At 41.8% G+C, this 24,716-nt stretch overlaps 1 protein-coding gene across 1 annotated transcript in view; it reads right to left on the bottom strand.

The window, feature by feature from the left end:
• The window catches only part of GOLPH3 (golgi phosphoprotein 3), a 59,178-nt gene extending 45,801 nt beyond the window's left edge, over window positions 1–13,377 (bottom strand). Inside the window, exon 1 of the mRNA XM_064596813.1 lies at window positions 12,782–13,377. Coding sequence (XP_064452883.1) covers window positions 12,782–13,006 — 225 coding nt within the window. The 5' untranslated portion in view covers window positions 13,007–13,377. The remainder of the gene's footprint in view (window positions 1–12,781) is intronic.
• Between the last annotated feature and the right edge of the window lie 11,339 nt (window positions 13,378–24,716).

Here is a 24,716-nt window from a genome sequence, read left to right as displayed (position 1 = left end):
ATGTGGATAATGAAAGGGAAGACTATGGAGTCTGACCTAAGTAACTGTGTGGCTAGAGGGAAATGGGCTCGGACAAGGAGTACAGGAACAATCTTAAGGGGAAGATGCAGCTCCAAATCTCCATTTCCAGTCCAGACACCTCTCCTGAACATCAAACCCCGATCTGCAACTGCCTATGGAAGCATTAAGGTATAAATACACAAGGTTAGGTATAAATAATTGGTTACTGGATCTCTCCTTCTGAATTTCTTTTTTTTCCCTCCTTCTGGATTTCCTAAAACACACTCCCAACCCAGGACAAAACAGCAGACAGCTTAAACAAAGACAAGTCAATAGACTTTAGGACACTGGGTCAGACTTCTGAGCTCTTTTCACGGGCTCTAACCTTTAGGCAGATGGATGGGTTTTTTACTATCTATTTTCATTTTCAAAAACTTACAGCTTGAACAAAGTTGGAGGATTCACACTTCCTGATTCAAAACTTATTACAAAGCTACAGTAATCAAAACAATGTGCTACTGCAAAGACATACAAACCAATGGACTAGAATAGAGCCCAGAAATAAATCCGTGCATGTATGGTCATATGATTTTTGACAAGTGTGCCAAGACCATTCAATGGAGAAAGGACAATCTTGTCAGTAAATGCTGCTGACAGAACTGGGCATCCATATGCAAAAGAATGAAGTTAGACCCTTACTTTATACCATACACAAAAACTAACTCAAAATGATCAAAGCATAGGCAACAAAAGAAAAAAATAAAGCAGACTTAATAAAGTTAAAAACTTTTGTGGATCAAAGGACACTACCAACACAGTGAAAAGCAACCCCCGTAACAGGAGAAAATATCTGCAAATCATATATTTACTAAGGCATTAATATGCAGAATATATAGAGAACTTCTAAATCTCAACAACAAAACAAACTGATTTAAAAAACAGGCAAGGGCGCCTGGGTGGCTCAGTTGGTTAAGCGACTGCCTTCGGCTCAGGTCATGATCCTGGAGTCCCGGGATCGAGTCCCGCATCGGGGGTCCCTGCTCAACAGGGAGACTGCTTCTCCCTCTGACCCTCCCCCGTCTCATGCTCTCTCTCTCTATCTCATTCTCTCTCTCAGATAAATAAATAAAATCTTTAAAAAAATAAAAAAATAATAAAAAATGAAAAACAGGCAAAAGAGGGTGCCTGGGTGGTCAGTCGGTTAGGCGTCTGTCTGCCTTTGGCTTGGGTCATAATCTCAGGGTCCTGGAACGGAGCCCTGAGTTGGGCTCCCTGCTCAGCAGGAAGTCTGCTTCTCCCTCTCCCTCTGCTGCTCCCCTGCTTGTGCGCTCTCTCTCTCTCCCTCTTATTCTGTCAAATAAATAAAATCTTTAAAACATAAAGGCAAAAAATAAAAAACAGGCCAAAGACTTGAATAGGTATTTCTCCAAAGACGACATACAAATGTCCAATAAGCACATAAAAAGATGTTCAACATCACCAATCATTAGAGAAATACAAATCAAAACCATTTAACACCTGTTACAATGGCTATCATCTGAAAGAGAGAAAGAAAGAAAAAGAAAAGAAACGAAACAAAACAAACAAACGTTGGCCAAGACATGCAGAAAATGCAATCCTTGTGCGTTGCTGCTGTGAATGTAAAATGGCCCAACCACTGTGGAAAATATGCTAGTTCCTCAAAAAATTAAACACGGAATTACCAGATGTTCTAGCAATCCCACTTCTAAGGTACATAACCAAAAGAATTAAAGCAGGGACTCGAACAGATAATTTGTACAACAATGTTCAAAGCAAACTTATTCACAATAGCTAAAAAAGAGAAACAACCAAAATGTCCATCAACAGATGAATGGATAAACAAAATGCAGTATATACATATAATGGAATATTATTCAGCCTTAGAAGGGAATGAAATTTCTGATACAGGCTACACGAATGAACCTTGAAAATATTATGCTAAGTAAAACAAACACAAAAGGACAAACGCATAATTCTACTTGTATATGGTACCCAGAACAGTCAAATTCAGATATAGGAGTAGAATGCAGATCTTCCTCAACTTATGATAAACCCCACTGAGTTAAAAATATAATTGTAAGTTGAAAATACATTTAATACACCTAATTTACCGAACATCATAGTTTACCCAGCCTACCTTATACATGCTCAGAACACTTAAAAATTAGCCTTAAAATTGGGCAAAAACATCTAACACAAAGCCCATAAAAAAAAAATGAAGTATTCAATATCTCACATAATTTACTGAAAACTGTACTGAAAGTGAAAAAACAGAATGGTTGTATGGGTTCAGAATAGTTCTAAGTGTATCAGTTGTTTACCCTCGTGATCACAGGGCTGACGGGCAGTTGCTGCTCACTATCCCCTGCCCAGCATAAAGGGAGAGTCTCACAGACCACATCGCTAGCCTGGGAAAAGATCGAAATTCAAAGTACAGTTTTTACTGAATGCATATCCCTTTCACACCAACATAAAGTCAAAAAATTTTAAGTCAGACCACTGTTAAGTTGGGGATCATCTGTAATGGCTGCCAGAGGCCAGCGGAAGGGAGGAAATGAAGAGCTAGTGTTTAATGGGTATAGTTTGGAATGATGAAAAAGTTCTACAGATGGTTAGTGATGATGGCTGCACATCACAACAATCTGAATGTCCTTAATGCCTCTGAATTATACTTTAAAATGGCTGAAATGGTGAATTTTATGAGACATATATTTTGCCACAATAAAAAAAATTAAAAATCAAGAACCTACAGCTTTCGGGGCTCCTGAGTGGCTCAGTCGTTAAGCGTCTGCCTTCAGCTCAGGTCATGATCCCAGGGTCCTGGGATCAAGCTCCGCATCAGGCTCCCTGCTCCACGGGAAGTCTGCTTCTCCCTCTCCCACTCCCCCTACTTGTGTTTCCTCTCTCACTGTCTCTGTCAAATAAATAAATAAAATCTTAAAAAAAGAAAAAAAAAGAACCTACAGCTTTCCTTTTACTCTTTCAGGACTATCAGTCACAATTAAGACCATGGAGACTGTAGAATGAAACCACTTTAATGTTTCTAGCCCAGCAGTCAGGACACTGCCCAAATCATAAAAGATCCTCAACTATTTGAGAACAAGAGACGGATGATGGATAGACAGATTACTTATAAAGTTCAAACTTATACGCAATAATTTCTAAACACATCCAATATTTTATGAAAATCACTCCAATGTATGTTAAACAATTTTCTTTTTTTTTTTTTCAGTACATGCCCTCTTTAATACCCATCACCAGGTTAACCCATCCCCCCCCACCCCCAGAACCCTCAGTTTGTTTCTCAGAGCCCATAGTCTCTCATGGTTCGTCTCCCCCTCCGATTTCCCACCTTCATTTTTCCCTTCCTACTATCTTTTTTTTTTTTTAACATATAATGTATTATTTGTTTCAGAGGTACAGGTCTGTGATTCGACAGTCTTACACAATTCACAGTGCTCACCATAGTCCATACCCTCCCCAATGTCTATCACCCAGCCACCCCATCCCGTCCACCCCCACCACTCCAGCAACCCTAAAACAATTTTGTAATTTAAAATTTCATAGATGCATGGGACACCTGGCTGAGATACCTCCTTAAAAGATTATTTGTGACAATCAAATGAAAGGTAATCCCAAAACCAATTTCCAGTCAGCTTCAAACTACTTTAAATAGAATTCTGTTGCAAGCCCCAGCTCCCCCTCCTCTCCTAGAATGGAATGCCCATCCTTCTGTAAGTAGTAATAATGCCCCGCTCAACTCCCCTCTGCTCCTGACACTCTCCTGGACAGCCTCAGCCTAATTCACTACTTCCTCTGAATTAAAAAAATGCACTGTCTCCCCTACCCAAGTGGCACTTTGGATGGTGCTACTTTACGCTCTACTTTAATTCCCACATGTCTTTTTTTTTTTTTTAATTTATTTATTAGAGAGAGAGAGCGAGAGAGAGAGAGCACAAGAGGGGGTAGGGTTAGAGGGAGAAGCAGACTCCCTGCCGAGCAGGGAGCCCGATGCGGGACTCGATCCCGGGACTCTGGGATTATGACCTGAGCCGAAGGCAGTCGCTTATCCAACTGAGCCACCCAGGCGCCCTAATTCCCACATGTCTTATTTCTAGGGGACTAGACTATAAACTTGTGAAGGCTAAGACTTCTCTTGTAACTTTACTCCCAGACTCATTAACAAAAAGTCTTGCAAAAGTACAATTTTGTAATTTAGTGCAACTTTGGAAATTGCTGTTCCCACATCTCCCCACTCTCAACCCCCTCAGGGAAGGGGCGTTGGTAGCCAAACAACCTACAGTGAGGGAAAAATGAAAAATAAATTAAAATACAGGAAGGAAATAGGAAAATATTTTTCAATGAAATAAGATATAAAAGAAAGGACTGTAGAAAGGATTGCGGGCCAATGCCTTCTCCAGAGAACCCAGCCCTACCATCCTAAGAGAAGATCCTGGCCTTGAAGTCGGCTAGCAGGTACCAGAACCCCTTGGAGGGGTGGGAGGACATTAAAAACAGGCGGAAGGACCATGGAAAGGGGGGAAGAAATGGTGATCACAGGGGTTAGAAGAGGAATGTTCTACTAAGCCCAGTAGATACAGTACAAGAGGGTCAAGAAACAATAAAAACAGGAAAATATTAAATACTTATAAATACCACTATAAATTTTAAGTCACTTCTGGAGGCTAGATAATTACCCATTTGCATTTGCTCAGTACTTCACAGTTTTCAAAGCACTTACACATATGCCAATTCACTGGATCCCTATAATCTAGAGGTTATGGGAGGGTCTAAGAATTCAAATCATTTATCCTAGTTTTTCTAACTAGTCAAGGGCAAGGCAGGGAGTCAAGAACACGGCAGTCTTTGGCTGCTGATCTAAGGCATCCCCACTATGTCCATACTGCACTTCTCATGTACTTCCATTAAAGGCAACAATCTATTTTATGGAAATCATTTGCACATATGTCTTCTACATAGACTGATTGCTCCTTGAGGGTAAGAAATTTTTCTTTCAAACTCCACCACCAAGAAAAGACTGACATACAGAACATGTTCAATAACTGGATTAAACTGAACATATGGACACTAAACCTGCTTCCATTTTATGTACTACAGATCCAAAAATTAAAGGACAAGCTCAATTCAGTGAACAAATTGAAATTTAAGTTCAATTCTTTTTTTTCTTAAAGTATAATTCTTAAATGTTATTCTGAGCTTACTTTGTTAATATAGCATAAAAATTTAACAGCTGTGTTTGGGAAACTGAAACTAGAAAATGAAATCAGAGTAAAAATAACCATTAGGAATTTATAAGCAGTCCTTTAGTTTCCAGCCCCTCCTACAGGATACGGGGGGCGGTGGGGCACAGAAGGATGACACACAAAACTTTACCTACACATTATTAGCCGACAAGATTAATTTTGATCTTAAAATTTCACTCACAACATCCTACAGCTGTATGCTAAAATTGTTCCTCTACTACTGAACTAGAAGCCAAATTCTTTTACAATAAAAAGTCCTATCAGAATTTTCTAAACCTCAGGTAAGAGCACAAATTTAGTATTTTCAATACTGATTCATTTCAGTGTTTCTCAACTTTTCTCCATTATTGCCCCTAAAGGAGCTTTTTCAGACTTTTTTCCCTAACCACTTTCTCCCCCATGAAATTTTAGTAAAATGGATACACATCTGTTTATATGACCTATGTATTATCCCCAGAACCAACTTTCACTCCCTTAGGGGTCACAATACCCCCATCAAAAATACATGATTTACTTAATAAATACCTATTGAGTAGTAGTATATGCCAGGAGAGATACTCACTACCAAAAAATTCTAGAACAGCAACACAATTTAGTTTTGTAGTTTACTATGAGTTTTGACACACAGAACTAAAATAAAATGGGCCTGAAGACAGAGATCTTCTTTCCAGTGTTTGTACCTAGTCAAGGGTCTGGCTCAGTAATCTTTGATAAATGCATGAACATTTGTTAGAATTTTAGATGTAGTACACAGCTTGTGATGTCATTCAACAAGATGACCAGGCTACAGAAATGTCAGCTTCCTACCTCAAATCTCAAAAACTCAAATCCAACTCACCACAACCCTGAAACCTGGATTCTTCTGTAGTAAGTTTTCAGGAAGAAAAAAAAGACAGGGGCCCCCAGGGTGGTTCAGTGAGTTGAGTGCCTGACTCTTAAGTTTCGGCTCAGGTGGTGATCTCAGGGTTATGAAATAGGGCCCTGCGCTGGACTCTGTGCTGGGAGTGGAGCCTACTTAGGATTCCCTCTTCCCCGCTCCCTCTATCCCTCCCCCACTCCCTCTAGTAAAAAAATAAATAAAGTAAAAATTTGTTTAAATAAAATAAAAAAAAATCCTGGGGCACCTGGGTGGCTCAGTCTTTAGGCATCTGCATTCAGCTCAGGTCATGATCCCAGAGTCCTGGGATCAAGCCCCGCATTGGGCTCCCTGCTCAGCAAGAAGCCTGCTTTTCCCTCTCCCACTCCCCCTGCTCGTGTTCCTTCTCTCCCTGTGTCTCTCTCTGTCAAATAAATAAATAAAATCTTTAAAAAATTAACAACAACAACAACAAAGAGGGCACTTGGCGGGCTCAGTGGGTGGAGCATTCAACTCTTGATCTCAGGATTGTGAGTTCAAGGCCCACACTGTGTGTAGAAATTACTTAAAAATCTTTAAAAAAGAAAAAGCAAAACCAAAAAATTAAACTAAAACAAACATTCCTATTCAGTAATTTTCAACCTTCTGGTTCACTAAATGCTTTTGAGTATATGATGAAAGCTATGTCCTCTTCCTCCAGAAAAATACACAATTACAGAGTGCTCAGTTTCTAAACTCCCATCTGTTAACTCCAATTTAAGAACTTTTCCACTAATGTAATATGTAAACCAAATAGTTTATTAAGTTTAAAAATAAGTTAACTTTTTAAAATTTAAGTTTTTAAGCTTACAAATGTATCTACCAGAAGCATTCTTTCCAGTAACATAATGTACTTTAATCATGATTGTATTCTTTACAGATCAGAGGCTTACCAAACAAAGAGAGAAGCCGACTACTTTCTATATATACTTGTAATACCTAAATTAAAACCTTAATATTTACTAAATTACATTATAATGCTGAACATGCTACTGTAACAAGCAGCAGTCTTTCAAGCTTCGATTAAAGCAACCTAGGGCGCCTGGGTGGCTCAGTCTTTAAGCGTCTGCCTTGAGCCCAGGTCATGGTCCCAGGGTCCTGGGATCGAGCCCCATATCGAGCCCCACATCGGGCTCCCTGCTCGGCGGGAAGCCTGCTTCTCCCTCCTCCATTCCCCCTGCTTGTGTTCCCTCTCTCACTGTGTGCCTCTCTCTGTCAAATAAATAAATAAAATCTTAAAAAAAAAAAAAAAAAAGAAACCTAAAGCCACAGACATCAATTTCAAAATGAAACCAGACTCCCACCTTTGGCACTTGTCATTATACTTATTAAATGGAAGAAACACGGGACAAGCACAATCTCTTTGTGTTGCTTTAAAAGGAGATTCACATGAAAACAGAATGACCTAAACAAAGACTATAGCAACTTTGAATGGTATCATTTACTCTGATTAACAGCAGAAAAATTATGCTGACAGAAAGTAGGAAAAGTTTGCATGGATATAGAAGAGTGTTGGGCCAAAAATGTACGATGACCTAACAGAAAAAGCCTCATTTAGGTCTTTGAGACTTACACATAAGCTGACACTGTAACAGTTTATTTCTTTAAATATCAGATATGTCAAACTTCAATCAAAATAATTCCAAAGTAAAAAAAAATAATTCCAAAGTATATCAAATACTTTGAAATATCATATATATCATATATCAAATGATCTATACAGGGACCATCAGATGGTTTTAAATTAATATCAAATATTTATTAATTTATAATTAATAAGTTAATAATTATTAATAAGTTATCAAATATTAGGATGGCTTGGAAGATTAGTGAATATGTTGGCCAACTGTGAAAGAACCCCAAAGCACTGAAAATGATTTCAATAGTATAAAATCTTGTTTAAAAGGTACAAATGGGGGGCACCTGGGTAGCTCAGCTGGTTAAGTGGCTGCCTTGGGCTCAGGTCATGATCCCAGGGTCCTGGGATTGAGCTCCACAGCAGGCTCCCTGCTCAGCAGGGAGTCCGCTTCTCCCTCTCCTGCTCCCCCTGCTTGTGCTCTCCCTCTCTGTCAAATAAATAAATATTTAAAAAAATAAAATTGTTAATAAATACAATAATGATGTCCTGAAGAAATAAAGAAATAAATAAAATGCAAAAAAAAAAAGTATATGACACCGCTTGAGGTAATCCTCCATGAGGCATTCTGAAAACTCTATTGACTCCTGGAGGCATCTATGGAAAAACCAAACAGTCAGGGAAAGGAAAATATCTGGCTCATCGGCTGCCCTCCCCCTTCAAACAGTCAGGGGAAGATTACAGGAATCTTGCTAATTTGGAAGTTGAATTCAAGTTTAAACCTAACGGCCATCCTTGCTGTGGCCTCTGAAGATTTTTTTCAGTATCTATGTCATTGATGCTCCATCCAGACTGAGCACCGGAATCCCCAGAGGGGTCTAAGCATCTGTATTTTAATAAAAGCCACAAAGGAAAATCATTGGTAAAAAGTGTAAAGTGTGTACCTAAATTCAAAAAAGAAAAAAAAAACTCCTCACAATGACTTTAGAGTCACTCCCAATAGGTAATCTGAGGCCAAACCATCTGCTTGTTGGCAAGCTGAGCCTTCTGTTCGGTAAAGAGGACAGGAGGGACACTAGATTCAGGATGTAAATCAACGTCATTTTTTAAATATTGTAGATTATAGATGTGTTAAAGATGGATAATTCAAAGAAAATGAACAAATGACAACCTACATAATACGGATGACTGTCACAATGCAAAAGATGCAAACGGAAGTACAAAAATGAACAAAATTATTCTATGCTGAATTCTAAAGTAAGCCTAGTGGCTACCCTTGAGGTATTAGGCAGTAACTGGAAAGGCAGCAACTGGGGCTTCTGGAAAGTGGTCATGCTCTGTTTCTTGATCTAGGTGCTGTTTAACAGTTGTGTTCAGTTTGTGAAAATTCATCACACCAAATGCACTTTCCTGTACACATTATTGAACAAAAAATACTTTTCAAAAGCCATAATGTCTGTTTTTTTCTAAAAGTCAAAGTAAGGGGCGTCTGGGTGGCTCAGTGGGTTAAGCATCTGCCTTAGGCTCAGGTCATGATCCCAGGCTCCCTGCTTCTGTCCCTCCCCCTGCTTGTCCTCCTCTTGCATGCACTACCCCACCCCCCGCCCCCGAGTAAATAATATCTTTTTAAAAAAGAAGTCCAGGGCGCCTAGGTGGCTCAGTCATTAAGCGTCTGCCTTCGGCTCAGGTCATGATCCCAGGGTCCTGGGTTCGAGTCCCACATCGGGCTCCCTGCTCAGCAGGAAGCCTGCTTCTCCCTCTCCTACTCCCCCTGCTTGTGTTCCCTCTCTCACTGTGGCTCTCTCTGTCAAATAAATAAAATCTTTAAAAAATAAAATAAAATAAAAATAAATTAAAAAGTCTAGGTAGAACTAATTTTCACCATTTTACAATTTCTTTACACTTTTTCTCAATTGTTTGGATTCAAATACAGTAGTTCATACACCCATATACAATGTATCATTAATGACCTGCCTAACCTTAAAATTTAGGTTTTAACATCCTAAGAGTACCCAAAGATAACAAAGATGGATGCTAAGCTAAAGCAGTGAATTTATTAAGCTATATATTGTGCCTAAAGCTTGGAACTTAATATCAAACATAAATTAAAATCTAATATTAACAAGCATAAATGCCTAGGCTCTCAGTAAAGAGTAATTCCTGACCTCCTAAAAAGAGTGATACAAGTTGAAGACATGGGGGGGAAATCTCCCAAAACTTATGGAGAAGGTGACAGGTTTGGTTATTAGTTCTGTGAAGATGTGGACAGAAGTTATACAGGTTAATCCCTAAAACCTAAATCTAAAGCAATGCCAAATCCCAAGCCCACCCACTTCCACTTCAACTCCCTGCCTGCAAAAGGGGAAATAGAAAATTTCTCTATGTGACTGTTGAAATCAGCAAGAAAATAGAATTGGCTAGTGTCTGAACCTTAGCCACGATATGGAAAGTACAGTGGCTCCTGACATAAACACAACACATGGTTTCAATTACCTTGCCACCAAAGAAATTTAAATTGTCTACATGTTTTAAGTACCATTAAGCTTCGGGGCACCTGGGTGGCTCAGAATGGTTAAATGTCTGCCTTCAGCTCAGGTCATGATCTCCAGGGTCCTGGGAATCGAGCCCCGCACTGGGCTCCTGACTCAGCGAGGAGTCCGCTTCTCCCTTTCCCTCTGCCTCTCCCCCCTGCTCATGCTCGCTATCTCGGTCTCTCTCTCAAATGAATAAATAAAATCTTAAAAAAAAAAAAAAGTACCATTAAGCTTCAACAAATTCTTTATCTTATGAAAATCAAGCACAGAAACAGAGCAAGTCAGTATGCCTTAGCTTAACCTTTTCCAGTAACATACTTGAGGCAAAAAGGGGCTTTTTCACCATAATTTCTCACTTGAAGTGACTCAAATCCAAAAGCTAATTTTGGTTTTAGTTGGGGTTTTTGTTTCTTGGTTTTGTTAAGTTTTAGTTTTACACATAGGATGTATCCACACAGAAAACTATCAAAAACTATAAACCAAAACATTCATACAGGAATATAGATGACTTGTTTTCTTCATTTTTTCTGTATTTTCTAAAATGTTACTTTTGTTCCAAAGGAAAAAGATAAAGACTTAAAGAAAAATGTTTATTACCAAGATTCTAAATTGTGAAGCCTAAAACTTTGGCAAGTTGAATACTTCCTAAAATCACATTTCTAGGACACTCTACATCAACAGACCAAGCCCAACTTAACAATTTTTCAACTTTATGATTGTACAAGAGTGATACTTCAAATTTTGATCTTTTCCTGGGCTGGTGATATGCATACAATTTGCTAGGCACAGCCACAGGACCACAAGCATAACCAATGATAGACTTAGAGCCATTCTGTTTTTCACTCTCAATACAGCATTCAAAAAATTACATGAACTATTCAACACTTCATTATAAAATAAACGTTGTGATAGAGGATTCTGCCAACTGCAGACTAACGTAAACGTTCTAAGCACGTTTAAGGTAGGCTAAGCTAAGCTATGATGTTTGGTAGGTTAGGGGTATTAAATGCATTTTCAACTTAAAATATTCAATTTATGATGGGTTTATCAGAACATAACCCTATCATAAATTGAGGCAGATCTGGGGGTTGTTTTCCCAAAGAACAAAAAGGAATTTCACATACTGTCTGCTTCCATCATAACTCAGTAATTAATAAACACACTGAGCCCCTTTCACACCCAGAGGGACCTCTTTTCAAGTGATCATTATTAAAACCTGCAAATGGGAAACCTAAATATTGCAAATATTCTAGACATTTATATCAAAGTAAATTTTAATTCACTAATTACTAAATACTAGGAGGGCACAGTCCATATAAAACTCACCTATATCTAGTAAGTTTTGGTGAAGTAAGACTAAATTGTATTATAAAGATTACATTTTTTGCCCACCTCTGTGAATTGGGAAAACTTTATTAAAAATCAAAACATAACCTGGATATTTCTGTATTTTCTGTATCTGACTCTCAAAATGTACTGTTTGTAGATTTCATGCTGAGATAAAACAAGCTCTAGAACTATCTCACCATATGTGATTTATAGAATATCCATCCATTCATCTGGCTGATTGGCTGCAAATCTCTAAAAACAATTTTTGTAAATAAACAGATATGTGATGAAGCAAATATAGGAAAACGTTAATGACAGAACCTAGGAGGAGAATATACAGATGTCCACTTTAGCATTTTTCTTCAACTTTTCTGTGCGAAAATTCTCAAAAGATACCCAGGTGAAAATAATCTTTCGAAATCACAACACGAAGACAGATCTATAGCGACTGTAACCTACCTATGGCTGTGAGGCCTTTCATCAAATCACAAACCCAACATTTTTAGCACCCCCCAAAAAAGTCCTTCCATAAGATGGCAAGATTTTTCTGGAGACTAGTGAACCGATAAAATATAAAAGTGATACTAAAAATAATCTCTTACCCAAAGGAAGGCTACCTAGGAAGTCATTTTCCAGGAGGTGACATGAGATTTTTGTTGGACTTTTATCAGATGTAAAACAACTTTTGCCTCCATTACCATTTCACCGAAATTTTTCAAAATTCCAAACAGTACACTTTAAGTTTTGGCTTTTTTTTTTTTTTTTTTTTTAATCTCCCAAAAAGCAGATCCGTGGAGCCCTCCCAGGTCCTAAAACCTGCGAAACCCAGAGTTCGGGGCGCTGGTGGTTCCGGGTGTTTCACTCTAACGGGCAGTCTCCAGGTGGGATTGTACCCTGGGGTCTACACGGGTTAAACAGGCGGAAAAAGGAAGACATACAGACCGCCAGGGAGTCAAAATCAAAGGAGTGACTGTGTAAGGAGGAAGGGAAAATCCAAGCAATCGGTGCGGGGAGGATCTGGAAGCACCGGGCCAGCTGGGCGCTCAGCTCAGGAACTCGGAGGGCAGACGCGCAGAGCCGGAGGCCGGGCTCCCGCCTGCGCCCGGGTCCCGCGCCGGCCGCCAAACTCCGGCCGCCCCCGCCCTGCCCGCCGCGCCCGCACCTCTCGGTCCTTGAGGCCCAGCAGGAGCACCTCCTCCATCAGGGTCAGCCTCGTTTCCTTGGAGTCGCCCTTGTCGTCGTCGTCCTGCTCGTCGCGGCGGCTCTGCGCGTCGTCCTCGCTGCTGCCGCCGCCGCCGCCCGCCACCCGCTCCTTGTCCGCGGCGTTGCGGGAGGCCTCGGTGCGCCGCTGCACCAGGCCCGAGCTGCGCTGGGTCAGCGAGGTCATGGCTCCCGCCGAGACGCCGGGCCGAGAGGGACGCGGGACCTACCGGGTCTCCCCCCTCCTCCCCCCGCGGCCCCTGACCCGGGCTTCCGTGTTAAATCCCGGCTCCGGGGCGACGTCTGTCGGCAGCTGGGCCGGGAGCAGTCATGGGGAGACGGGTCGGGGCGAAACGGGCGGGCCGGGCGCCGGCGAGGCGGAAGAAGGGCGCTTCCCTCCTGCGGCCGCGAGCCCGGAGGCAGCCCGAGCTCCTAGGTAGAGAAGGAGGTGGAGGTGGTGGCGGCGGCGGTGGCGGCGGCGGCGGCGGTGGCGGCGGCGGCGACGGCGGCTGCGCCTTCCCAATATGGCGGCGCTGGCTGACGTCACCGGAGATGTGGCACAGCCGGCGCGGGGCGGGGCGGGCCCGGAGGGCGCCGGAAGCCCCGGGCCGGGACCTGGCGGCGGGGGCGAGGGCGGGTATCCGCTGACTGTGACCCCTTCCCGGGCTCCGGGGTATCCGCGGGCGCTCGCCCTCAACTTGGCGTCCCGTGGCCGCCGGGCCCGCGGTCCCCCTCCCGTGGCCCATGACGTGTCCTCCCTTCGTCCGCCTCCCCCTTGGCCCCTCGAAAAAGAGGGCCTGCAGCCAGAGACTGGTGAGGCCCCCCCCCCACGAATGGGGGAGCCGTGGCCTTGCGAGGGTGGACCCGCTCAGCCTCAAGCCATGCCCTTACCACCCCGACACCACCATCCTCGGAGCTGGCCGCGGGCGGGGGAGGGGCGGGGGGGCGGCAGGGACCCGGCTTGGAGTCCGGGGTCCCCAAGAGACACAGGAAGGGCTTTGCTCGCTGCTGAGGGAGCGAGAGTTCGCTCTCTGCCCACGCGCCCTGACCCTTCAGAAGGAATAACTGCATTTAAATGGCCTGAAAGTGGACTTTTAGTGTTTACTACGTGTATTAAAGAGAGGTTAGAACAAATTGAATAGTTTTGTTCATAAAACTTCCCTCGCCTCCGACTTGTGAAGTGACCAGGCGCAGCGAGTACAGTTAGTACTGTACCCGTCAGTACACTTGACCTTAACGATCTTTTTTTTTTTTTTAAGATTTTATTTATTTATTTGACAGAGACACAGCGAGAGAGGGAACACAAGCAGGGGGAGTGGGAGAGGGAGAAGCAGGCTTCCCGCCGAGCGGGGAGCCCGATGCGGGGCTCGATCCCAGGATCTTGGGATCATGACCTGAGCCGAAGGCAGACGCTCAACGACTGAGCCACCCAGGCGCCCCGGAATATGACTTTTTTTTTTTTTTTTAAGATTTTATTTGACAGAGACAGAGAGACACAGCGAGAGAGGGAACACAAGCAGGGGGAGTGGGGGAGGGAGAAGCAGGCTCCCCGCAGAGCAGGGAGCCCGATGCGGGGCTCCATCCAAGGACCCTGGGATCGTGACCTGAGCCGAAGGCAGCCGCCCAACCGACTGAGCCACCCAGGCGCCCCCTTAACGATCTTTTTGTAGAGACAATAAACCCGTTGGGTTTGTCTTTGTACAAATTAAATTTCCCCCAATTTTATTACCAGGTGAAATCCTCTTGGCGTGCTTGACAGTGTGCAAGTTATGATACACCATAGATGTCAAACCTGAGGGGGAGTTTGGAGGGCCAGGAGGGTGGAGCTTATAAACAAAACATCCGGAAATGGTATCGGATGCCATGCGGTGTAACTTAAAATCAACAATGACGACAGGCTGTGGCTACAGCATGATTTAGACAGGAGAAATATATTGTTGTAACAGGACTTGAGCTGTAATAAATGATAAACGCCCACAGTAAAACTATCCCATAGGGCGCCTGGGTGGCTCAGTTGGTTGGGCGACTGCCTTCGGCTCAGGTCATGATCCTGGAGTCCCTGGATCGGGCCCCGCATCGGGCTCCCTGCTCAGCAGGGAGTCTGCTTCTCCCTCTGACCCTCCCCCCTCTCATGTACTCGCTCTCTCATTCTCTCTCTCTCAAATAAATAAATAAAATCTTTAAAAAAAAAAAAACTATCCCATAGAACATTCTCGCTACAGAGTTCTCCCTCCCTCCTCCACAAACCCATTATCCAAAACTACTGGCCGCACACCATCATCACACCCCAAACCCTGGAAAGTGAAAATGCTAAATCCGAGGTGGGGAGGAGAGAGCAAGGGGAGCACAAAGTAGACCCTCCCTTTTTCCCATCTTTCAGGGCAAAGGTCCGTTTCACCTCAACCGATTTCTCCCATTCAACATCCTGTTCAACTTTTTTTTTCTTTTACTCCTCTACCAATTCTTTCCCAAATAGCTTAAAATGTTTCTTTTTAAAAGAAATGTAATTATTTGTTTAGTATAGTCAAATCCATATAGTTCAAGGAATAAAAAATTAATATAGTGAAAATCTTCCTTCCAGCCCTGCCCCTGGTCACCCAGTTTTTCTCCTCTTCTCCTTGCCTGGTGATTTCAAAAATACCCCAACAAATTCTCTGATGTGCCTCTCAGGAGAGGAAGCCTTACTCCCCTTTCCTTGAGTGTGGGCCTGACTGACTCTGACTCTGCAAATGAGGAGACTGTGTGGTGTGACTCCATGTGACTTAGACTAGCTCATAAGTCTGCGGCTTCTTTTCTTGTTCTCCCTCTCCCCACACCTCTCCTCCGTCTCTCTCTATCTCTCAGATCATCCACTCTGAGAGAGGCGGGCTGCCATATCTTAAACACTCAAGCAGTTTTATGGAGAGGTCCACTTGGGGAGGAACTGAGACCCCAGGCACAGAACAATAGGAGTGAGCCATTCTGGGAAGCGGATCTCCCAGCCCCAGTCAAGGCCTTAGTTCACATTTGATTGCAATTTCATGAAAGACTCTGAGCCAGGCCTAAACTTCTGAGCTACAAAAACTGTGAGATAATAAATATTGGTTGTCCTAAGACACTACGTTTAGTTAGCATCTTATGCAGTTCTGCAGTGATAGGTATTAAAATACCTGGGTGCTTATACGAACAAATAGATGACAACTAATAGTCTTGTTACGAAAATCGGGGGTGTGAAGCTGGGTTGGTCAGTAGAGCATGCAACTCTTGATCTTGGGGTTGTGAGATGGAGCCCCACAGTTGGGTGTAGAGATTACTAAAAATACATAAATAAACTTTAAAAAACAGTATTGTTATGAAAATCAATACAGGGAGGGGTGCCTGGGTGGCTCAGATGGTTAAGCGTCTGCCTGCGGCTCAGGTCATGATCCCAGGGTCCTGGGATTAAGCCCCCTTGTTGGGCTCCCTGCTCGGTGGGGAGCCTGCTTCTCCCTCTCCCTCTGCCATTCCCTCTGCTTGTGCTCTCTGGCTCTATCCCTCTGTCAAATAAATAAAATCTTTAAAAAAAAATGAAGTAAAAAAAAGAAAATCAACACAAGGAAACCTCTCACTAAAGTAGAGGTCAGGAGGCTGGACAGAGGAGGCTACAAGAGTGAGCCTTAACTGCACTACCTACTATTGCATGTCTCTGGTGCTCCCAAATAAACCCATTTTTGCTGGTAAAATAACTGACTTTTACTAATGTTTTCTTGGATTTCCTTCCAGAGATTTTTTTTTTATGTATATTCAAGCAAGTATGAAAACGGTTTCCTTCCTTTTTTATGTAAATAATAGCACATAATACACATTGTTTTGTATCTTGATTTTTTTCACTTAATGTTGGAAAACATTCTATATCAATACTTAACAGCTTCTTCATACTTTGTTTTGGCTGCAGTGTATTCTATTGTAATTACTTTTTTCTTTAGTCAACCCCCTATAGATGGACATTTAGGTCGTTTCCAATTCCTTGCTATTACAAACAATGCCATAATAGATATAATGAATAGCCACATGTATTTTGTCCACAAAAATGCATGCTCATGGTCTGTCTATTCATACGCACTCTTGAGATTACTGAGACTTTACATAACTTCATTGTTTGTTTTTTCAGAGGTTTTCTAGCATTTTTTTCCCTTGTTTATTTTCCACAAGCTAGACTTCAAAATCACCTTACTTGGAAAGAAAGAAAAAGAATGAAGGAAGGAAAGAAGAATATGGTATTTTGGGAACCAAAATATACCTTCCAAATAACATTGCCTGTTAATTGACTGCTGAGTATATGGGCAGGCATGTTCTCCAGTAACCCCACCAGAATCCTGCAGAGAAGGCGCTGTTCCTGCGCCACATAAACCCCAACCTCCTCGTGCAGCAAAGCCTGTCAGCACACTTATGCCCAAGCAGAGGGACCTAGAAGTACAAGGGAGTTAGCACTTAAAGCGGGTAAAGTTCCCCTTTCTCTCCTCAAATGGGTCACTGAGATCCTTTCTACAATTTCTCTGCAGTACTTTGCTGCAGCAAGTTCAACAACACATTCCTGCTATGTCTCTCTGCCCTTCACTCCACCCTTCCCCTCTTCCTCGCTTCTGTTCTTGGGAGTCGCACTCTCTAACAAAATAGTGGCACAAAAGCCTTTGTCTTAGGCTCTGCTTTCTCAGAATCCCAGATTACAACACCCGTTTACTTGTGAAGAAACTGCAGTTCAGAGAGATTAAGTAATCTGTCCAACACACCACATCTGGTAAATTGCAAGCCTGCATTAATGAAAAACATATTTGCATTAGAACCCCGGTCCTTACTTCAATCATTAAATATTTGTATGTATATATATTTGCTGTATGCCAGGCACTGTGCTAAGCAATGAGAACGTTATAAAAAACCAAAAGAGACACCACTCAGTTTTCATGAGGCTGTTTAGTGGAGGGCACAGATATTAAGCAAATCATCACACATTAATGATAAATTGAGAACTGCTTTGAATATATTTGAATACAGAAGGAATATAGTATTATGAGAGCATATATTCTCAAATATATGAGAAACTTATATTTTATCTGAGACTCAAGGAAAGCAACTCTGCAGAAGTAGTAAGCCAAAGAATGAACAGAAATTAACTAAACCAAACCTCTCATTCCTGAGAAAAAATTGCATGTGGAAAGGCCCTCTGGCAAGGAGAGATCATGGGATGATGGAGAATGAAATAGAAAACCATTTTGGCTAGCCTAAGGGGGAGAGTGTTGTCAAAAGCAAGAGTGACAGACGAGGATCAAATCATGCAGTGCCATAAGGCCATTTAAAGATTTTGATCTTTTTCCAACCAAACACAATGAGAAGCCATCAAAGATGCTTTTAAATGCCTCCCTTGTGGGACGTCTGGGTGGCTCAATCGGTTAAGTGACTGACTCTTGATTTCAGCTCAGGTCATGATCTCAGGGAGTCTCTCTCTCTCTCTCCCTCTGCCCCTCCCCACTTACTCTCCCCCCAAATAAACAAATAAATAAATGCCTCCCTTGTAGGGGAAAGAATGGAATGGGTGGGTATGTAATATTACCAGATTTGCATTTTGAAAAGCTCCCCCAATACACGAAAGAGATGGTCACGATTGATACAGCAGCCAGTTAGTTTTGTAGTAATCTCAACAGGACCTGATAGTAACTTAACTATGACCATGGAAGAAGAGATAGTAGGAAGTGGAAGTTTCCAAGAGATGCTTAGGAAGCAAAATTAATGAACTCAGTGGAAGATTGACTATGGAGTGGGTGAGCCACAAGGAAGAGAGGTTTTCAAGGACAACTCCCCATCTCTGGCTTGTGTAAGAATGTATAGGACAGCCCACTGAGATAGGGACCACTGGGCCCTGACCAGGTTTGCATTTGAGTATATTTCAGTTCAGTTTTTGAGAAGTGTATGACACTTCCAAGAAGAGATGTTGTATAGGTAGTTGGATATACAGGTGCTTTCTGTTTTAATCTGATAAAAATTTCAAAACACCTAGAAAATGGAACTGTAAAAGCACAAGAAGAAAACTATGAGTGAACTCTTTTATAACCTTGGAGAAAAGATGCCTTTCTTAATATGATTCAAAATTTGGTAAAAAAAATTTTTTTGAAATAATTATAGATTGGGGCACCTGGGTGGCTCAGTCGGTTAAGCATCCAACTCTTCATTTTGGCTCAGGTCATGCATGATCTCAGGGTCATGAGATCAAGCCCCTCATTGGGCTCTTCACTGGGGTGGAGTGTGCGTGGGATTCTCTCCACTTCTCCCTCTGCACCCACCACTCGTGCATGCTCTCTCTCTCTAAAAAAAAAAAAAAAAAAAGAATTATCGATTGACAAGAGGTTGTAAAATTAGTACAGAGAGGTCTTATATAGTCTTAACCTGGTATTCCCCAATGGTAACATCTTCTATTAACAATAGTACAATACCAAAACCAGGAAAGGAATATTGGTATAATCCACAGACATTATTCAGATTTCACAGATTTTATATGCACTTGTTTGGGGGGGGGGTATAGATCTATGCAATTTTACCACATGTGTAGATTTGTGTAACCATCACCAATCAAGATAGAAAATTGTTCTCTCACCACAAAGATCCCTCATGTTACCCCCTTATAGTCCCACCCCTCCCCTCACTCCATCTCTAACCCCTGGCAACCACTCATCTGTCCTTTCTTTCATTTCTGTCATTTGAGAATGCTGTATAAATGGAATCATACACTAGGTAGCCTTTTGAGATTGCCCTTTGTCACTCAGCATTATTCCCTTGAGATCTATTCTATGTATCAATAGTTTGTTCTTTTTTATTGCTGATGGTATGGATGTTCCACAGTTTGTTTACCCACTCACCCATTAAAAGACTTTGGGTTCTTTCCAAATTGTGTCTATTACAAATAAAGCTGCTATGAACATTTGTGTACATGTATTTGTGTGCACATGGTTTTCATCTCTCTGGGATAAATACCCAGGAGTGCAATTGGGGCCTTATGGTGAATGTGTGTTTAGCTTTTTAAGAAACTGCCAAAATGTTTTCCAGAGTGGCTATTCCATTCTACATTCTTACCCCAGTTTTGCTCTGAAGAACAGCAATATTACTGATATAACTAGCAAACCTTTTAGAGGCATTCAACAATATTATTTCTTTTTTAAAAATTTGGCACTATGATTGCAAAGATTTAGTGAGCATTTATCATATTCCAGAGATGGCTCTAAATATCTTTCACATTAATTTTAGTCATTTTTTTTAAGATTAATTTATTTCAGAGAGTACGCACGCATGTGTGCGAGTGGGAGAAAGAGCAGAGAGAGAGAATTCTCAAGAATTCTCCCTGCTGGGGTGCCTGGGTGGCTCAGTTGGTTAAGCGGCTGCCTTCGGCTCAGGTCATGACCCCAGGGTCCTGGGATCAAGCCCCGCATCGGGCTCCCTGCTCAGCAGAGAGCCTGCTTCTCCCTTTCCCTCTGCCTGCCACTCTGCCTACTTGTGCTCTCTATCTCTCTGTCAAATAAATAAATAAAAAGTATCTTTTTTTTTTTAAGATTTTATTTATTTATTTGAGAGAGAGAATGAGAGAGAGAGAGCATGAGAGGGGGAAGGGTCAGAGGGAGAAGCAGACTCCCTGCTGAGCAGGGAGCCCGACGCGGGACTTGATCCTGGGACTGCAGGATCATGACCTGAGCCGAAGGCAGTCGCTTAACCAACTGAGCCACCCAGGCGCCCATAAAAAAATATCTTTAAAAAAAGAATTCTCCCTGCTAAGCACTGAGCCCAACCAGCTAGATCTCAAGACCCATGAGATCATGACCTGAGCCGAAACCAAGAGTTGGAGGCTCAACAGACGGAGCCACCCAAGCACCCCTTTTGCACATTAATTTTAGACCAAACTGTGTAGGTCACAATTTTTCACTCCCCTGTAGTTACACATCCATCCACATCCTTGCTATCGCTTTGCAGTGTGTGGAGTATACTTCATTACCCCTTGCCATTGGGCTTGACCTAAGTCTCAGCCGTGGGGTTGGCCATGTGACTATCTCTGGTAACTAGGATGTTGGCCGGTAGGATGCAAACAGAGGCGTGAGATAGTCTTCCGCAGTTGTGCTTTTCCTTTTATGCTCCAGGCTGCTGCCATGTGAAGGGCTGCTTTCATGGCCATGAAAACACTTCCTCTGGGTAGTCTGCTAGTCCCGGAAGAATGAGGATGAAACACACAAAAGCGAACACACAGCTTGGGGTCCAGCCCAGCCAAGCCCAGCTGAGATGGGCAGAGCCATTCTAACCACGCCATGGTTGTTGAAATAAAAGCTTCCTCTCATTTGCCACTAAGCATATGTGCTGCTGAAGTGAGAACTGTTGTGTGCCACTCAGATGTCCTGTTATCCAGTAGCTCACTTAAGTTCTCACAACATGCTGATTATGGGCTATCAGAGCCCCATTTTACAGAAAAGGAAATCGAGGCGCACAGGGATTAAATATCTTACTTAAAGTTCCACAGCCTGATACCAGAGTCCATGGTCTTATCAGGATCTCACAGTGACTCGATGAATTTAGGACAAAAACAAACTACACAGAGTGGTCTTTGTCATAAAAGACATAAAACTCCAATGCATAGGGCACCCGGGTGGCTCAGTTGTTAAGCGTCTGCCTTCGGCTCAGGTCATGATCCCAGGATGCTGGGATCGAGCCCCGCATCAGGCTCCCTGCTCAGCGGGGAGCCTGCTTCTCCTTCTCCCTCTGTCTACCACTCTGCCTACTTGTACTCTCTCTCTGTCAAATAAATAAATAAAAAATCTTTAAAAAAAAAAAAAAACTCCAATGCATAGTTTCAAATATTTAAAATTTTATTGTATTTTTGAATAAGTAATAAACTCACATACTTCAAAAATCAAGATGATAAAAGGGATGTACATAGAGAAGTTGCACTTCTACCTGTGAGCCATCTGTCAGAGACCTAATTCTAACATGGCCCTTGGCCATTCTTGCCACCCTGGTATCTACACTGTTGTCAGATTCCCTCTCCTTGAGTGTGGGCAGAAGTCGTGACTTGCTTCTAACTACTAGAAAATGGCAAAAGGGGAGAGGGTGTTGCAGATGTAGTTAAGGTCCCTAATTAATTCACTTTGAGTTAATCAAAAGAGAGATAACCCTGGGTGTGCCTGGCATAATCAGGTGGTCCCTTGAAAGCAGATTCAACCCTTCCCTAATGAGAGAGACTTGAGTCAGCTGAGACACGGTTTGTTTTTTTTTAGATTCTCCATAGGGAGTGGCTTCCATTTCTTCTTTTTTTATTGAAGTATAATTAACATACAGTGCTATACTAGTTTCAGGTGTACACTATAATGATTCAACAATTCTATACATTTCTCAGTGCTCTTGATGGTTCTCAAGACACTCTCTTGGGGGCGCCTGGGTGGCTCCGTCAGTTAAACATCTGCCTTCGGCTCAGGTCATGATCCCAGAGTCCTGGGATCGAGCCCTGCATGGGGCTCCCTGCTCGGCAGGGAACCTGCTTCTTCCTCTCCCTCTACTGTTCCCCGTGCTTGTGCTCTCTCTCTCTGTCAAATAAATAAATAAAATCTTTAAAAAAAAAAAAAAGACACTCTCTTGAAGGAGAAAACAGCTATGTTGTAAAATGCCTATGGAGAAGGGTAGCTTCTAAGAGCTGATGGTCTCAGTTTAGAAACACAGCAACTGAATTATGCCAACATAAATGAGCTTGAAAGAGGACCCAAAGTCCAGATAAGAATGTAGCCCAGCTGACACTTTGATTACAAACTTGTGAGACGCTGAGCAGAGGATCCAATGAAGCTATGCCAAACTCCTGACCAATGGAAACTGTAAGATTATAAGCATGTGTTGTTTTAAGCCACTGAACTAATGGTAATTTGTTATGCTGTAGATGCAAATAGGTTGAAAATAAAAGTTGGGGGCACCTGGCTGGGTCAGTCAGTGGAGCATGTGACTCTTGATCCTGAGGTTGTGAGTTCAAGCCCCACACTGACCATAGAGCCTACTTTAAAAAAAAAGATGATAAAATACATCAATCATGCAAACAGAACCATAAAAAAGCTAGAGTGGCTATACTAATATCAGACAAAATAGACTTTAAAATTTTTTAAAAAATGATACTGGAAATATACCCTCAGGTTTATGGTCAACTGATTTTCAATAAGAGTGCCAAGACATCAATGGGGAAAGAATAGTCATTTCAACAAATGGTATAGGGACAACTGTGTATTCACACTAAAAAAATAATAATAAAAATTAAAAATTAAAAAAAAAGAAGGGATACCTGGGTGGCTCAGTTGGTTAAGCACCAGACTCTTGGTTTTGGCTAGGGGCATGATTTCCAGGTCATGGGACTCAGCACGGAGTCTGCTTAAGATTCTCTCTCCCTCTACCCCTCCCCCCACTTATGTGTACATGCTCTCTTTCTCTCTCTCAAATAAATAAATAAAATTATTTAAAATGAAATGAAGATGAACTCTTACCTTATATAATATACAAAAATTAACTCAGAATGGATCAAAGATCTAAAGGTAAGAGCTAAAAAATATAAGATGTTTAGAAGAAAACAAAGGCGGGTGTGCCTGGGTGGCTCAGTCGGTTAAGCGTCTGCCTTCGGCTCAGGTCATGATCTCAGGGTCCTGGGATCAAGCCCTGCATCGGGCTCCCTGCTCAGTGGGGAGTCAGCTTCTCTCTCTCCCTCACCCCTCTTCATGTTCGTGCTCTTCTCTCGAATAAATAAAATAAAATCTTAAAAAGAAGACGATTCATATAATAGGAGAAAATTTTTATAATTCATATATCTAATGAAGGACTTATATCCAGGATATATAAATAACTGACAACTCAATAATAAAAACACAAATAACTCAATTTAAAAATAGGTAAAATATATGAATAGACATTTTTCCAAAGAAGATAAAGAAATGGTTAATAAGCACATGAAAAGATGCTGCACATCATCAAGGAAAAGCAAGTGAAAACCAGGAGACACCATTTCACACCCCCTAGAATGGCTGTAATAAAAAAGATATTAACAAGTGCTATTGACAATGTGGAGAAACTGGAGCCCTCACACAGTACTTTCGGGAATGTAAAATAGCGCACTACCGCAGAAAACAGTTTGGCTTTAAGGAGTGTTACCAAACGATCCAGCAATTCCACATAGACTTATATACCCAAGCTAGATAAAAATATATGTTTACACAAAAACTTACACATGAATATTCATAGCAGCATTATTCATAGTAATGAAAAAGTAGAAACAGCTCAAATATCCAGCAACTGGTGAATGGATGAATAAAATGTGGGGTATTCATGCTATGAAATATTACTAGGTAAAAAAAAAAAAAAGGAATGAGGTACTGATAAACGAAGACCCTGAAAACATGCTAAGTAGAAGAAGCCAGTCACAAAAGACCACATTTTGCACAATTCTGTTTATAGGAAATGCTCAGAATAAGCAAATCTATAGGGAAGGTAAGTAGATTAGTGATTGCCTAGGGCTAGAGAGGGTGGGGGTGGGGGTGGGGTGGGGAATGGGGAGCGACTGTTAATGGATCCAGAGTTTCTTTCTGGGATGATGAGAATGTTCTAAAATTGGTTGTGGAGGTGGTTGCACAACTCTGAGTATACTAAAAAACACTGAGTTATATCTTAAAAGGGTGACTTGTATGGTATGTAAATTATATTTCAATAAACCTGTTAGTAACAAAAATTACGGATTTTTGAATTAGGTTTGGCTAGGTACATGTCCCAAGATACTTTATTATTGAGAAAAAAATATTTGGATCTTTTAAAATTTACTTTTATAACATGTAATTTTAATTCTTAGGTTAAAATGTTTTGAACAAGGTTTGCTCATAGGGAGGTGATGAAAA

The sequence above is a fragment of the Mirounga angustirostris genome, unplaced genomic scaffold, assembly GCF_029215605.1.
Source record: "Mirounga angustirostris isolate CCGP_5_RB_7025 unplaced genomic scaffold, mMirAng1.0.hap1 SCAF_7, whole genome shotgun sequence".
Taxonomy (NCBI): Eukaryota; Metazoa; Chordata; class Mammalia; order Carnivora; family Phocidae; genus Mirounga; species Mirounga angustirostris.
This window is presented reverse-complemented; position numbering and strand designations above follow the sequence as displayed.